The 17300-nt window shown below is 36.4% G+C and overlaps 1 protein-coding gene across 2 annotated transcripts in view; it reads left to right on the top strand.

The window, feature by feature from the left end:
* The window catches only part of ARB2A (ARB2 cotranscriptional regulator A), a 272494-nt gene that overhangs the window by 135483 nt on the left and 119711 nt on the right, over positions 1-17300 (top strand). For both annotated transcript variants that reach the window (XM_066181284.1, XM_066181283.1), the window contains exon 7: positions 7828-8046. In XM_066181284.1, coding sequence (XP_066037381.1) covers positions 7828-8046 — 219 coding nt within the window. The remainder of the gene's footprint in view (positions 1-7827; positions 8047-17300) is intronic.

The following is a 17300-nucleotide window of genomic DNA, read 5'->3' as shown; positions in this document are numbered from 1 at the left end:
TTTAAAAAGTTTTTGCCATATAATGAACAATATAAATTATATTATTTTGATGTTCTTAGGGACAGCCATAATTTTACCAACACAGCTGTTTGACCCAGTGACATCATGTTTTGCATATTTCTGCATTTTAATGAGTTAGTCATTTAAAAGGTTACAAAGAAAGCATAACTCATAAGTAATTAAATAATTAAGCAGTAGTATAAGAAGTATATTCTGACATGGGAAGGTCACTGTGGGAAGGAAGGAGCATCAATGTACTGAATTGCACCTGCTTGTTGAAGGCAGGTACAGACCAAATGCTTTACTGTTAGATTACAATTGTCTGTTTTCTCAGGGAATTACTAAATACATGCACATACTAAAAGTAGCTGAATTTCTATCGTTGAGATAGAGGATTTCTGATTATCAGACATGAAATGGGAATTGTCTTTCAAGACTTTGGATAACTTCTATATTTTACAAAAAACACTTATGTGCATGATGTGTTTTCCATTTAGAATACTGAAATACAGTCCTACCAAGGGATTGACATTTAATCTTTTCTCATGGTAGTTTAATACATATAAATTTCTGGAAATGAAAGGTAAAGTATAAGATCTTGGTATCTTGGGTTGTCTTTCTTCAAGCTAAATATTTTACAAATCAGAAAAAGCCCTAAGTCCGTTGAAATATCTGGATTTCAGAAAGAGAAGTTGTTTACAAATATTTTAAACTATTACAAAAGCAAAGGAAGTAAGGTTTATTGTAGAATAAATTGTTACTTTTTCACGTTCTGTTACATAGCAAATACACACTTAACGACTATTTGGGATTATATTCATCATGAAGTGTTAATGAGAATAATCAAGACATACTGTGACATTTTCAGGGAGGAGGCAAAGTATATTGAAAAACGAATGTGCAGTTGAGAGCTTCTACTGTCAGCTAATGGGATACTTAGAAATACCGCAGAAACATTAAAAAAATCCTTCAATCCAGCTCTGCATTTGTACTTGAGCATAACTTTCAGGGGGTAACTGATATTCTCCTTGGTTTCCTTATTTATAGATTGATTATACTTTACTTTAACTTTACTTGTTATTCATGTGGGCTTTATTAAAATTATTTACTTTATTTCTGGTTTGTCACTTTCAGAAAGTTCTATTTAAATGTAAATAACATTTGCTTTAAAATTTTAGTTCTTTTTTCTTGTACCTCTGAAGCATTTGAAATTTTTGTTGGAAAAGAGTTTAAAATAGGTTTTTAAGGCAGTAGGGGAGAGGATGGACTTCTAGAGTACAGACTTAAATTACAGAAGGGGCTCCTATAGGATATCTTGAGGGCAGACTGGTGGGTTCATTCTTTCGCTGGTTGTATGGACCCCAGAGCTGTTTGCACTTGGTGAAGGAAAGCAGAATCTGGTTTTACAGACTGAGCAGTTGTTGTGGACAGATTATTTGCTGCCTAGTATCCTGCCTGCATGGCTGGGGTGGATTCACTTCCATTCAGTCTCTGATTTCTACAAATAGCCCAAATGTCACATCAGGGAGAGGGGGTGGGTCTGATGTTTATTAAACAGTGTTTGAAGCGGTAGTTGAATATGAACATAGTTCTTTCTGTTAATTCACAGAATTAAATTAATGGCATACCATAGTTTCTTGTGTCTCACTTGCCACAAGAAATAATTTTCTGCTGCAAATCCTAATGAAACTGGTGCTTGTAAAGGCATGGAAGTTCCCTATAAAGAATACAGTAAACAACTGAGGATGTAAAAATCCTTTTAATTCATGGATGTTTTTATTCAGTTTTGACCTTGTGAACAAACAGCATAAAACAGGGTTGCAGATCTAACACATAGACATATTTGAGTTGCTAATTATAGGGAGATGTAAAACATTAATTCTTTTCAAAACTTTTCAACAGTAAACTCAAAATATGGGAACAGCTTTTCTGGTAGGTTTTTGTAGCTTTGAACATTGATTAGTTTAGTATAGCTGCACTAGCACCAATTTAACAAATACTAAAGTAAGACATAGTCATGGCATGTTTAATAATTTCCAGCATAAAGATTGTGGAGTAAGATAAATACAGTTCTGCATGCAAATAGATTTGGACATAATGCAGTGACGAATTAGAAGGCAGCAACAGAAAGGAAATGAAGAGTTTATTGTTTCTATAGCTCCAATATCCATTAAAAGTTAGTTACACAGCAGGTGGCAGTTTGGATAAGTGTAAAGTGAATGTTTTGAAATAAATAGCAGCTGGGTGACCTAGGATGTCAGGGCTCTAGTCAAGGGTGTGTGTTTGTCAATATATCCTACATGTTTTACAGACTCCTCAGGGACCAGGAGAAGATACAATTTCACCTTTTCCGTGCCAAAACATTTTAATTATATCTTCTTCCAAGTACAGCGGTTCAGTAACCAAGGAGCTGACATTGATGCATGTCTTGATAAAACTGCAAACATTCAAAATGAGATTAACAAAGATTTTGAGGGAAAGGTGACAGCTAATTTTGTACCGTATTCTGCATCTAATTCAGGTCAGTGTAATGATAGAATATTTTATAACTGCTATGTCATCTAGAAAGGCTTTCATGATGCTTTGTGTATTTAAAGATTTGTGTTTAAGAAAGTACAGTTCTTTATACATCATTCAAGCAGGTTATGACTTCTTTATTGAACATCTGTTGGTTGTAGCTGTAAACAGAAATAAACTTAAACATTTAGAAGCAGTTTCACATATCCATCTGCATTAATCACAGTAATAAGTTCCTTTTGTCTAATTCACATTGCAAATACTGACTTCAGATGTGAAATGGAACCAAAACTACCACGCACATTTTGTGGTGTTGCTTAATATTTGCAAAAAAATTGGATGGAAACTTATAGTAAGTGTATTAAAATAATCAAACTGTAGTTTCTTTGTATTATGTGCAGTCTTTTGAGAACATCTCAGTGTATTTCTGCCCTGTTCTCCTCCTTGTTTGAAGGTAACTCACATTCTTCCACATCTTTTTGTTTGTGAATTTTTCTCCTCTTTTTTATCCACTGAGTTCTCCATCTGCTTTCACTTTTGTTTGCTTGGGCCGTCTCTCATCCCAACTTGATAATGAGGAATGCAGTGTGACCCTGACCTCTATCAGCCCATGCATGACCTTCTGACTCGCCCACATAACCTTTGACCTTCTCTTTGACAGCTTGATTAATTACCCTGTGTTATGATTTATGAGTAAGTGCTACGTAAAAATAATAGACAACAGGTGGTCCTCTAAAATCCTTTTGTGGTACATTTTCTTTTCCTGCCTATCCTGATGAGCTGTTTTAAGTTTGGAACTTAGTGGGACAAAGTGTGTTTAGCAGAAGCATGGCATTTTTATGCACTTGGTCACAGTGCTGGAATTCAGGCAGCTGAGGCATATCTGGGATGGAAATATGGTAGTGTTAGCAGGGTGCAGTGGCCAAAATGTACATTGGGAGGAAACAGAAAGCAGAATCAACTGACATTTCAGTCACAGGTCACGTCTTGAGAAAATTGCTCAAATAATGGAGGGGGCATTTTTCAAGCTGAGCTGCATCTCCAACAGCTATGTTTACTTTAACGCTTCACTAGTGACTTCTGATTAGTTGTCATGACCTCATCCTGCTGTTGCACCTACAGTGTCGCAACAGTGACATAGATGTACCCTTCTTGCAGTAAAGATGGGAAATGAACAGACCATACTTCTTTCAGAAAGATGAATGGACACTGCTGTGTCCATTTTTTAACCACAGGCAGGTTTAAGAGCAGAGTCCTTTGAGTTGCATTTCCCCAAGGAATTAATTCTGGTCTTGCTGCCAACCATCCAAATAGAAACCTGAACTTGAAAACTCAGGTTGATCAAGTGTAGGAGAATGATCTCTTTCAGATCCTCACTCTAAGTCCAAAAAGATAGTTATGTCGATCAAAAGATACCTCTCTGGCTCTGACCTATCTTGTCACATATGGTGTCCCACCCTGGTAGATTAATATGCAGATCTGAGTGGTTTAGCTCATTACTTATATGCCAGACAGGTGAGATTTCAAAAGGTTTGGAATTTACCTCAAATACTTTGAGGTTCTTTTTTTTTTAAGCTTACCCCCTTGAACTTCCAGTAAGAGGCAGAAACTACTGCCCCATTTCTGGCTCATGAATTAAAATGGAAAGCTCTGTTCTACATTGTTCTGTCTTAGTAGTATACGTATTATAACTGTGGTTCATGATTCTTTCCAACTCTTGACTTAGTAAGCCTGCTTTTCCTTTCATCATCACAATTCTCAACCTCCAGAAGCAGCAACCTAGACAATGTAGGAGTTAGTGTAGATTAAATTTTACTTACCTTGAAGCATTACCACGTGAGGGGAAGAGATGTTAATTGGGTGCTTTAGTCTGAGAGAGAAACTGTAATTTTGTAGATTAGAGGCTGGCAGTTCCATTTGTCAGTGTCTGCCATAATTATAAGGTCTTATCACAGGTACACTGATGGCTGAAGATTGATGGGGATGGGGGTGGGTAGTGTCCTTAAAGCTTAGCTTTTTACCATGAAAAAACTTTTCAGAGTGTGGTTTCTCTTTCTGTGCACACTGGTCACACAGGAGGAAACTATTGCACTAAAACCCACTATTATTGTGTTGAAAACTACTATTATTACCTAATGTTAGCATGCCACCTAATACCACTGGAGGTGGCAAGATTTAGAAACCCTCCTAAATGTTCGGTACTTAAGTAAGTCATAAGTCGCTATGTTTTAGTAATGACGTAAGCTCATCATGGCTGAAATTGGTATTTTTAGTGACATTGATTTGTTTAGTGTAGCTGCACTAGCACCAAATTAACAAATAACAAAATAATACATAATAACACATTTAATACTTTCCAGCATAAAGATTCTCTTTATGGTGACAAAAGATTAATACAATCTTGCATGCAAAGAGCTGTTTCTGAACAGGGCTTTCATTTTAAAAGATGCTTTTAATGAATGTGATTTTTGTTTATGTTAACAGTTATGTCAAAGACTGTATCTTGTCTCTTATTAAATTTTGCTAAAGGTCTTTTTAAAGGTATTAATGGTCTTGTGTTCTGAGGTTTGCATTGACTTGCATGCTTCTCAAATTCACTGCATTAGAGCTCCACCTTTTCTTCATTTTCTGATTGCACTGAACTTTAATGGTGTAGCTATGCCCACATAAATTACATTTTTTTAAAATTGATTGAAGTTAAAAGCTATATTGTTTACACTGATGTGATTTAGAGCAGAGTATTTCTTTTCAGTAGAAAATGCTCAGAAAGAGGCTGAATGAGAGAGGTTGTAATTGGGTATATCTTACCAGTAATTTTGTTTTTCCGTGTTGATTTTTATATGTTACTCCCAAATCTTCTTTCTGGTGCCATTGATATCTTCTTGGAATTTAGGATGCAGAAGTACAAGGGAAAGGGAGATACACTGTATCATGTGAGCCAAACAGTCTAAAAAGAGATTATTTTCCAAAGAGAAAGACTTAGACTTTCCCATAATAGACGAGAAAAACAATCTTAGTTCAGTTATCACTACTGGCAGGAAAAGCCTGTTATCTGGGAGAAATTGTAAAAAAAATATTAAGGAAGTCATGTTACAGTGCTTAAAATCTATTTAATAAAATTCCTTTAATTGATTTATAAAATAGTGAATTTAAAAATAGAATCATATTTCACCTGTTGATGTCTGTGTGAAAAGTTGGCATTGTGTTGTCATAAAATGAGACAAATGAGTCACGTAATTTTAAGTTATATGATCAATAACTTAGACAAATTCCAGTTCTTTGATGATTTGTGTGTCTGTTTTGTGATCAGATTGAAGTGCACAGAGTTTCAAATCTCTGTAACAGTTCTAGATCTGTAATAAACACATGAATTTTGGAATTCTCATTGTGTGGAAAACAAAACAAATCAATACAAAGAATGTCTCTGCTCAAAACAAGCAGGTCAAGAAGATGAAGAGCCCCAAAACTACCAGTCTGCCAAGTACTGCAAAAACTCTAGCAGTAGCAAGCTCAAAAACTATCCATTCATCTGAAATATACAGTTTAGAAGTGTTTGTAAGCCACATTCTTTTCCATGATGAAGTTAGGGCCTTGAGATTTTCCAAGCTGTAAAATTCATCAGCTCATAGTATAGCATTGTGCATTAATATGGCCAGGCATGGTGTAGATAGATTTTGAAATTTGTCTTTCACTTTCTGTTTCTTTCACCCTTTCCCTCTTGTTTATTTATATTTTTGCCTGTTTGTTGATGTTTATCCCAGTTGAATTCATGGCAGGCAGGGCAGAGGAATCATGTGACAGGAGACCCCTTATGGTGCTACATCTACCAAGGAGACAATTTTCTCTTTGGCCTGTTGTGACCTTTTTTTGACCACATTGCTTATGCCAGAGGTAGTATCCTGAATGCCTCTATTTCACCCTGTTTAGCAGAGTGCAACTGTGCCCTTTAACTTGGTTTTTGGTGGAAGGAGAAGCTATGGCAGACATTGGAGAAGGGCACAAGGATGAGGGGTAGGAGCTCCCTTCGGATGTGATTTTGATAATTAGTCGAGTGTGTCCAGCTGTAGAAAATCACTGAGTGACAATCTGTCTACCTGACAGTGGCCACAATGAAATACAAGGTTTGTGAATGGCTCTACAGATTAGAATAAAGCAAGCCCAAATAAATATCTTTTGTTGGGGTAGACTTGGTTGGCTCTGAGCAGCTAGGTATGGGGGACCTCTTTTGATCCTCATGCCTGGACCAAGTGCAAAATGAAGCACCAAGTGAAAAGCTGGAATAAAGCTGTTCCATTAGATCATTAGTGTAGATGTTTCCAAAATGCAAGTCTTCATTAAAATTTACTTCTAAAGGGTAGTTTGATTTCGACTGGGAACCCATGTTAACTTTAGGGACACATCTGTTAAATACATGTGCTTCTCTTTTTTCCCTTCATTTGCAATTATATCATCCACAAATATTATGATTTTTTGTGATTTGCCATAATTTGAAAATCATAAAATTTAATTGGCTGATTTATTCAAGACTTATTTCTCATTCAGAAATTCATAATTTTTCAACCAGCTCATTTCCTGAGGCACAAAAATGTAACTTTATCCTCAAAACCATCCTGCAGGACACAAATTTGCTCTGGGTTTGTTGGATATACAGTATAATCGCAGTGAACTTTTACAGCAGATTTAAAGATGCACTAAAAAGTCAGGCCCACCATAAAGAGTTGACATGTAAGCTACACTACTGAATCAGTTTTGGTATTGATTCATTGTTACTGCTGCTATTTGCCACTGCATGGTACACTTATTGTCAGCTAGACAAAAGGTTTTACTATTTTAAAATGTGGTGAATAATTTTCACATGCTTTCTTTAATGTATCTATATTTATATATAAAATTTCTCAATCCTTTTTATTTTAAAGGTTTTTACTGGCTGGGCATAAAGGTTTTTATTCATTACTATGTAGAGTTCTTAAAGCAACATTTTGCTTTTAGTTCCTGTATTGTTTTCTGAAAAAGTCATATAAAGTGCTTATGAATAAAACAACATATTAAATTATTTTAAAGGTAAACCAGGCAACTTTTCTGATGCTGAGGGATGTGTATAAGCATAAGTACATGCACAGATACACATTTACACGTCAATATCCCTTTAATGACAGAATATTCTTAGAAATCCTTCTATAAATGATGTGCAAAGTTGCTGAAATAAATAAAAAAAGGAGCATTACAGTAAATGCAAAGCATTTTCAAGCATTAAATCTCCCTTTTCACATTTCTTCTTGTTTTTGTGTGTGTGACTCTCTTCTAAAACAGGAAGGCTATGGAGTAATAGTTCTGAATCCCAATGAGAACTATATTGAAGTTGAGAAGACAAAAGCCCAAATACAGCTGTCTTCTGATATCTCAGATGAACCTGCAGAAAAGAGAGAAAGAAAAGATGAAATCCGGAAGGAAACAAAGAAGCGACGTGACTTCTATGAAAAGTACCGAAATCCACAAAAAGAAAAAGAAACTATGCAGATCTATATTAGAGTAAGTTTCTTTTGGTTTTGTTTGCCCTTCTTTATTCATTCACAGTAACTGCCTGTTGTTCCTAGGACACTTAATAAAAAGCATGTTCAGTTGAAAACAAATACGTATACTGAGATGGAATTCAAGAGTTTATGGCTCTTCATTTAATTGGTATTTTTGATATAAATCAATCATTTATTGATCATGATGTTTTGGAAGTGTTACAAAAGTTTTCTTTTTAATTTCAAAGGGAAACTTTAAATAAAGCCCAGAGGAACTCATTGGTGTTATCAGGAAAGAAATTATTTAGGAAAGACTTTCTAAAAACCATTTTATAAACAGAGGTGTTCTTTGTAGTGAAGCTTAGGCAACATACTAGCTTTACGTGTCATGTGTGCCTTTATTATATTATATTGTATTAAATTGTATCATATTGTATCATATTGTATCATATTGTATCATATTGTGTTATATTGGGGAGGCGGTAGTTACAGCCTGATAGTTTTTTTATCACCTGCCAAATTAATAATGTATTGTGGAAAATACCAGTGTTCATCTTGTGTGGTGGTAAATTTATCCTGTAATGTATCATTTTTATATGTGCAGCCATCCATTGTGTTTGAGCTAAACTTTTGAAGGCAGATGAAAGAGGCAACTTGCTAATATATTAATAAATATTTCAGCTAGAATAACTTGAGAATGGTATGATGAAGAAACTGTGTCCCTTGCCCTTTTCTGACTCAGCGAACCTTTGCACTTTGTAATGCTACCAGCATGGGATCATTATAACAGTGCTACCCGAGGATTTCTAATTCTGCAGGGGGCACAAACAATATTATTTGCACATTGGCACATTCTGCTTCATATGCATACTGTGCATTATACATTCCAGAATGAGTCACACAATTTCCAAAACCCTTATTATGAAAGTTAGCATTTTCATTCAACAGTAAAACACATCAGAAACTCCACAGTGAAGGTAAAACAATAAAAATGTTTGTCATTCTGGTAAGAAACAGAGAAAAATCCAGCAAGATACATGTTATAATCATTTAAATTTTAATATGCCCCTGTTAATTTCTTTTTTAGCATAACAGTTTTTGTAGAAGAAATATAACTGTGCTGGCTAGTTAAAAGGGTTAATAACTTGAATACAAGATTGTCACAAATACCATAATTATTTACTGTCTTTTGAAAAATACCTAAATGTCGGATACAAAGGAATACATATATATATTCAAAGTCACCAACAAGGCACTGTATTTTCTGTTTCCAGCTTTTCTGTAAGATGCTATTCTGCCCTCTAGCCAAACCCTCCTTCTTAAGAGGGGCAACCAGTCTTAACTTAAGGTCCATGAGAATCCAGTGGACAGTGCTGCTGTATTGTCTGAAAAGCAGTCTAGTCAGCATGCAAGTTCAGTGTTCCCTTGTTGAAAGTGAACCTTTCTAGCAATTCTACCTTCTCATGACTCTTGCCTGATGAGGCATGAAATTTGGTTTCAGGAGGCTTAACCCCCCGAAATATGAAATATATTGTTCCGTCACATTTTCCTTTCTGCACTGCTCCATGCCTTAAATATGACTGTTGATGTTTGCTTTATTTGATTTTCTTCAAGTCAAGGAAAGAAGTAGTATATGTTTTAGTGAAACTGTGGTTGGTGGTCTTGTTCCTCAGGTCAATTAATTGAAATTGGGTTTTCTGATGAGCTTGGTGGTGTATTCTGAAATTATTATTTTGGGGTTTTTTTCTAAGTAGACTCCAGTACAGACAGTTTTTTGAAGCAGAAAGAGAAACATACCTGCTGTAGTGTATTGCAAAACAAATCAATGCAATTTCCTTGCTTATTAGTTTCTGAAACAAAACTGGACCATCAGTAGGGTTCCATTTACTCTGTTGGTCAGAACTGCTAAGTCTGTAGGTGGTTGCAAGGGGTGCAATGCCATATTTGCAATTTTCTTGCCTCCCATGCCTGAGCCCATAGGGTTGCTCTCTGCCTGCACCCAGGCACTTGCTTCCATACGCTGCTGACAGTACTGTGGTACTGTCATGCTGGTTTGGGGTGATCTCAAAGGGCAGTTCAGATACAATCTTACTGTATAGTACAGCATACATTTGACTCACTAGGCTCTTAAAATAAAACGTGCTGTCACTCAACAGAGATATTTAAGGATGGTGTATGATTTATAATGGTCTCGTCAAAGAGTTTTGAAAAACCTGAGCAGGTCTTATGTCAACTTTGCAGTGTAGGAAAAAGTATGGATAGACTAGATTAAAAATTTCCTCACAGGAAGGCTTTAATTTCATCTAGCATTGAAGGAAAAATATGTTTGTGTCAAATATGCTGGAGAAATTGTTTCAGACTGTTAAGCAGCAGGAATAAACATCCTAAATTATGTTCTCATAGGATCACTGAGATCTGTTGTAATCTAATGAGGAAATGCCATGTGAACAAATTAAAGCTGTCTGGTTGATGTTCTCACTTGTGCAGCTAGATTTTCTAAGAACTGGAGAATTCCTTGGTAATTATGTTTAAGTATTTTCTTTATTTTCATAGTAAAGAAAATAGCTGGGGTATTCAAGAATATATAAAAGCTGAGTCGTGAAGTACAAAATATCAAACTGCACTGTATTTTTTACAAAATGAGTATAGATAAAAACGACTATGGCGGTGTGTAATGCATTAAGTATTGTGCTCTTGAAAGATCAAAGTACTTACTGTTTCATGCTGGAAGTTTCCTTAACTATGAAATAATGCACTTTCTGGCATATATAATGGCTTGCTAAAGGAACTGATCTGGTCTGGGTAATAAACATCATGTCAAACATTATGGCAGGAAAACGTGCTTAATATGTTTTGTAATAAGACAGATATTTTTGTTCTTGAAAACATCTGCCAACTGAATTCACAAGTGAAGACAGAAAATGTCATCAATTCTGTAACATTCTTGTAAAATTTATTTCAATTTTAGCAAGGCAAACCAGGGAAAAAACTTTTTGTTAATCAGCATTGACTACAATACTTTTATGGAATGATTAAACACAAGCATTTTACTTTTATATAATGTGCTAATGAATGCATGTGAATTTTAATACTGTTCAGATTTTAACAAGCATATTGACAGATCATTTTAAAAGCATCTGGTTTTTAATGTGTTGAATGGAGGATTGAGTAAAATAGCTAAATATGTACATACATCCTTTTAAAAAACGTATTTCTATCCTTAGGTATAAATACTACCATTTTTTCTTAGACCACCAGAGGCTGCTCTGGGCTAATGCTAATGGGCTAATGCTTTCCCCCCAGAAACTTACTAACCTAGCCAGCCTTCATTTGTTGCTGAAGGAAACTGAGAATTTGTTGCTCTCTAACCTTTTTCTATGGAAGAGATCATACATGCTTAAATGTGCCATGATCATTCCTTCCGTTCTCAGCCATCTCCCATTCCCTACAGATTTTCACACTGACAGTGTCTTTTCTATGTTAGAAGATACTTAGAAATGTGAGTTAGTATCTTCCCCCTTCTAAACTGCATTCATCACTTAAGCAAGTATACTGAGTGGATTCTGAAACGCCATGAAAGAAAAAGTATAAATTGCATATAGTTTTATAGTAATTTGCAATAATGTTGTTCCCCCAACAGTTGAAGGATATCAAAGAGGCAACCAAAGAAGAAGTAGGAAGAATTACTTTCATCAGAGCAACTAATGGGGTCAGGTTTGTAGACAAAAGGGATAAGCCTTTCCAAAGCCTGTATGCTAGGAATTTTGTCCTTTTTTTCCCCACTGAGCTTATTCGCTTGAATAATTCTTATTACAAATATTTTTTTACCCTAGCACAATCTATAACAGCAGCTTATTAACAACATATTAATGAAATTAATTTTGGATATAACATCCTTTTCATAAATAGTTTTTCCTGTCTTCTGTGAGAGATTAAGTAGGATAAGATCATATGCAACCAGTTAATCTGTTTTACTGAAAATGGATACGTCTGGATAATTTGTGTCAGTATTACAGAAAAAGTGGCAAAAGGCAGTTGTTTTAATACGCAGTTAAGCAAGCAATGACTGCTGGCTGACAGGAAATCCTAGCAAGCATGCAAGCACAGTTGTGCCATTTCTGCTCATTGTCCAGTGTGGCTGACACGAAGTGTAGCCAAAATGAAGGTCACGGCAGAGTGTCCGCTTATGTGGGGTGACCTTTCAGAGCCATGGATTTCTTTCACACTGAAGATTGAGCCATTTCCCGACACAGCTGCAGTCCCACCAGCTGCTGGTTTCACCCTGTGGCCATCTCTGGGTCAATGACCTATCCTCTTGACTTGGCAAGGTTCATGCCTGCGCTAGTCCAAAACCTGTGTAACTACATTAACCAGGTGATGAGACAAAGCTAATAAGCCCTTTATCCCACCAGAGGAGACAAAATTACAAGCTCTTGGCTAACACCTTCTGAGAGGTAAGGGACATGTTTAGCACAGAGAGTGTCTGTGGCAAACATGGACATCAGCGCTGCAGCCTCTAGAGTCTCATGCTGATGTTTTGTTTCCCCTTTTACAACAAACAATGCCTGTTTTGTTTCCCCTTTTACAACTGCCAGTGTTACTTCATATATACCTCTAAAATACCACATGGTTTTACTCTGCCCATTTTTAAAGCCTGTTACTTCCTTATGTTCTTGAGAAATGTCCTTCACTTCTAAGCAACAAGCAAAATCATGCTGATAGTAAAAGGCTCGTGAGAACTGCCTAGAAACTGCCGTGGCATTGTTCATGCCTCTTGTACTGCTGGGCACTGGGCATTCAGAGTTGAGAAGACACTGCAGTTCAGGTGCTGAACATGTGTAGTTTACAACATTCGGGGTGCTTCAGGAACACCTGGAGAGATCGGGTCTTGCAGAACCTGTGCTACCAGAGACCTGCACCACCCTGGGCCAGCAACTGGAAGTCAAGCATCTACTGTGACACTTAGCACCTGTAGTTAGGTTACCACATTATTCCTAAAAGGTCAGATAAGCTTTACGTTCTTATAGTGGTTTTTGTAAATCAGGAAGAATATGTATATGTCATGTTTCATTTTATAGATACTACAATGAACAGGCATCTTACATTAAATAGCTAAACTATGGAGAATTTAAACCAGTGTTCAATAATTTATGCATAGGCTATTTAGCTTGAGCAGCTAACATAGGTATTTTTAAAAAGCTTGAGATTATAAAGAGTTCTTATTGTAAGTTTTGCATCTACTAATCCTGGAAAGTTTTATTTGTCTTCTTTTCCTTGAGCAATTGAGAGATCAAAGACACAGATAATCACTGAAGGGAAATTCTGCATCTCTTCAAGAACACCATTGGCTCTTCTCTCTGCTATACCCTTTCTTTGTTCTGCATTTCACAAGTATGGCTTAATCAAAGAAAAGGAATAAATCGGGACCATCTAGCTTTGGTGTCTTTCATGCATTCATTACATGATACTGACAAAGTGTCCATTGTTAGATCCAGCTCCTAAAATGTGAGGCAAGCCAACTAAGTTTCCAAAAGAAAGAACCAGCTTGCATCTCTCCTCCCACCATGAGCTGTACGGTGCTCCTGTGGTGCTAAAAAAGATTCTCACTCACAAGTAATAAGAGTCCTCCTTCCTTTCAGATGGCATTCACTGTCATAAATGTGGCCAGTTCATGGAGTAGTGGTGAAGAAAACTGGCTCAGCAGAATTGCAGACATACTTGTTGAAGGCAAAAGTAAATAAAATCATTCAAACATCTTGAACTCTGATATTGCCTAGCTTTGATTGTAGAGTGACTGCAGTGAAGGACTGCAAAGACTTTCTAGGTCTTCTGGCCAGTGCAGATTGCATTTGCTGGTATCCTTTATCATTTATCTAACGGAAAAAAAAAGGATTTTAGCTGATATCCAAAAACAAGGATAATATTCTCTAACCTTCTGTGCACAGTTGCATGTTTTACTACTAGATTTAGTGTGTTTGGGAAATTTGGAGAAACAATTTAGCAAGGGCTTGAGTGGCAACATATACCTTTTTTGAAAACTTGAAAGTTCTTCACATGTTTTTTTCTTGGGGACCAGTCAGCCATAAGGCACTTGATATAGTGAGAGATGATAAAAATTTATTTCTGAGATACATATTTGTAGCTACCTTAAACTGAATGGCATTATTGCAAAATGACCCTTTTCTATGGAGACTCACTGAACACCTCTAGAAATATTTATATGCTTTGGAGAGGAGGATATGAGGGCTGTACTGCAGTGCATTGAGGTCAGAAAAACATTTGTGGAGTCTAGGAACTGAATGTCAGCAGACGGGGAACTGGGGTACAGGATGCACAGTAAGTTCAAGGATGTTTTCACCTCATCTGCTATAGAAAACAAGGTGTAAATATAGGAAAAAAAATATAAAGGGGAAAAAAGTCTAGCTTTTGAGATTAAGATAAATCTGATGGTTCCTGTGTAGGCTGCTTGGCTGCCTGCAGCAGTGACAGCTACCAAAGGGGCTAGAAATAGTGGAGGAAACAGAGGTCTGGAACAATGTGCAATAACCTGCCCAGGAAGGAATGTTGGTTCTACCCTGCAATTCATTGTTGGCTGAAATATGAAAAATTAAGTATTATAGTAATTAATTAATTTAATTTTAAAAACCCTACAGGTTAAGGATTTTACTAGCCAAAATATTTTTTTTTTGTGAATTTATATACTGTGTGACGTTATTTTGAATTATTTACATCTTGAAGAACAATGTTGATCTAAGTAGTCTGTTTTACAAATATCTCCAGCCATTAACTCATCTAAATTTTGAGAAATCTTCCCATTCCTCTCTCAGCTGAATCCTTGTTTTATCTCTATCTCTCTGGATAAAAGTGGATTCTAAACTGTTCAAAAATGCATTTGTCTTTTGTGGTCAGTGGTGTTGGTAGCAGGTTTTCTCCCCTCAATGGGCTGCATGCTGCTCAGACACATTGTTCACATTTTTCTACACTTTTGTTGTTTAACAGTTGATTCTCATTCTCTTTCTCTGTCCTTTTTGATTGGTGCTTGGCAAGAATGAATTTGTTGATACCCAGTGAGGTATATTTTGTATATTTTCAAGTAAAACCTGAATTTTTTGTTTGTTTTCCCAATAGATGGCACGCTTGGAGAGAAATTACTAAGTAAAGTGAGATTGATGTGCTTTTAGAATTACCAAGAGTTCTGTGTGTTGAGGCAACCAAAGATTTTCTGGGCTCTTAAGCAGCAGTTTGAGGTCTTTTTGTCTGGTATTTCCAGCAAAAAAAATGGAGTGAGAAGAATATTGTGCTCATACGTGTACAAGTATGTGTGCACAGGCACTACCTACACCAAGGCACACAAAAACTACTCACATTCTTACATTTCGTATCCTGTGAACTGTTTAAGGTAACCTCTGACTTAATGCAGGCTTTGACAGACATAGGATACATGAGACTGGAAAGTTTTCTTTTTCCTAAAAGCAAAGATTTAGTCAGTGTATCCAACTATATTATACAGCATGGAATTTAAAATGTATTTAGTTCAGGCAATACAGCTGGTACTTCATAAGTATCTGCAGTGTGTTCTTTTGGACTGGTGTTTCCTTCTAGGATGTTTCTTCACACCTATCTCCTATCTTTTCCACCTGCTGTGTAAGTGCATAATCTGATTTCATGGATATTGCCAGTTCAGCCTATGTCCTGTAAAAGTGGGCAATTACCACTTAACTGTGTCACAACCACTCTGTTCTTAACCTGGAAAAAAGAAGTTTTAATTGCATGTAGATGTTAAGATGATAGATGTTTATTTCTTTGGGATCTGGTCTGCTGAGCAATTCTTTTGAAGTAATGAAAGAAAGTAATGAAGAAAATTAGCAAAGTTTAGGCTGCCTAAGTAATTTTGAAAGATTTCTAGGTGTGGCCTTAGGCTTTGTTACATCACTGCCCTCACACATTATAGGACACCTCCCCACTTCTCTAGCTACTCCACTTTGCATGTTTGAAAAATGGACAAACACATTTGATTACAGAATTGTGTTATTTATCATGTGTACCTTGCACTGGTTGCCAAAAAAAGATGGGGTTACGTTTAATGACTGTTGGTTATCTTTAAATCCTTTACCAGTGAAGATTGTGTGAAGTTCTCCTCAGTGAGTTATGTCAAGCTTTGAGATGCTGCATGCTGCTCTGACTGCATGCAGGCTCTGACTGCATTGCCTTAAGTAAGAAGATGAGTTATGGCTGTGATAGATCTTAAGATAACAGCATTTGATTTGATATAAGACCACTTGTCTTAAATACCTTTCTTTTGCTGTTTGTTGTTCATTATGTTCTTTTACCATTTCCTTTCTGTTTTGAGCTACTCTAGCTAACTTACAGGGTTTGGCTGATGCATAAATTGATTTTTCTCTAATGGGCACCAAACAGTATCATCACTGGAGCAGAAGTTGAAATACTATTGTTGTTCGGTTATGGTGGTGGTAAATAACCATAGCATCATTTTCTAACAACACCATAAATAAAGCTGTTTCTACCCAAAGATAAAGTGACCAGGCAGAGTTCAGCTTTGCTAGACTAGCAAAGACAGATGGAAAAGATGACCACTGCCGCACTTGTACTGTGGGTCCACAAAACATACAAATGTTGGAAAGATAATCTTAAGGCATGGAAGTAGCATAAATTATTTCATGTCTGAAGTGCTGTAGTCATCTTCAGGACTTCTCTGGAGTGTGTGCAATGCACTCTCCCTCAAATGCCTTTGAATCAAGGTATGGGGAGCTTTCACTATGTACATTTCTACACTTCCACAACACCGGAGCTGTGGAGCTCCTACTTTCTTGCTTTTGTTGGAAAATGTGAGATATGGCAGTTGTGACTAGTCCTGGCTGAAAATGCTTTGGGCATAGTTTTGGACTGGGTGACCCTCAGAGGTTCTCTCTTGTTGGGGAAGATGAATCAGGGAAACCTTATAAATACGATTGTTTAGCAAAAGATTCTGAAAATATGAAGCCTATAATAGAAATGGAAGCTTACTTTGAGTTGTAGGATACCAAGTCTTAGTTACTATATAACCTGAAAACAACAGCCTAGCCAGCTGAAGGAGAATCCCTTTTGATTGAACAATACCTTTCTGCTGGCTAAGGAACCAAAGGTCAATGTAGCAAACCAGAAAAGTCTAAAGAGTAGTTTTTAGAGTTTAAAATATAACATAGTATGGTAATGTAGTAGTTCTTATAGGCTATATGTAGATTCTATAGGATTTTGTGTCTTGTATTTGTTGGT

The sequence above is a fragment of the Chamaea fasciata genome, unplaced genomic scaffold (assembly GCF_029207755.1).
Source record: "Chamaea fasciata isolate MVZ Bird 193981 ecotype frontalis unplaced genomic scaffold, bChaFas1.0.hap1 SCAF_4, whole genome shotgun sequence".
In the NCBI taxonomy this organism is placed as follows: domain Eukaryota; kingdom Metazoa; phylum Chordata; class Aves; order Passeriformes; family Sylviidae; genus Chamaea; species Chamaea fasciata.
Note: the sequence above shows the minus strand (reverse complement) of the source record. Positions and strands in the feature narration are given on the sequence as shown.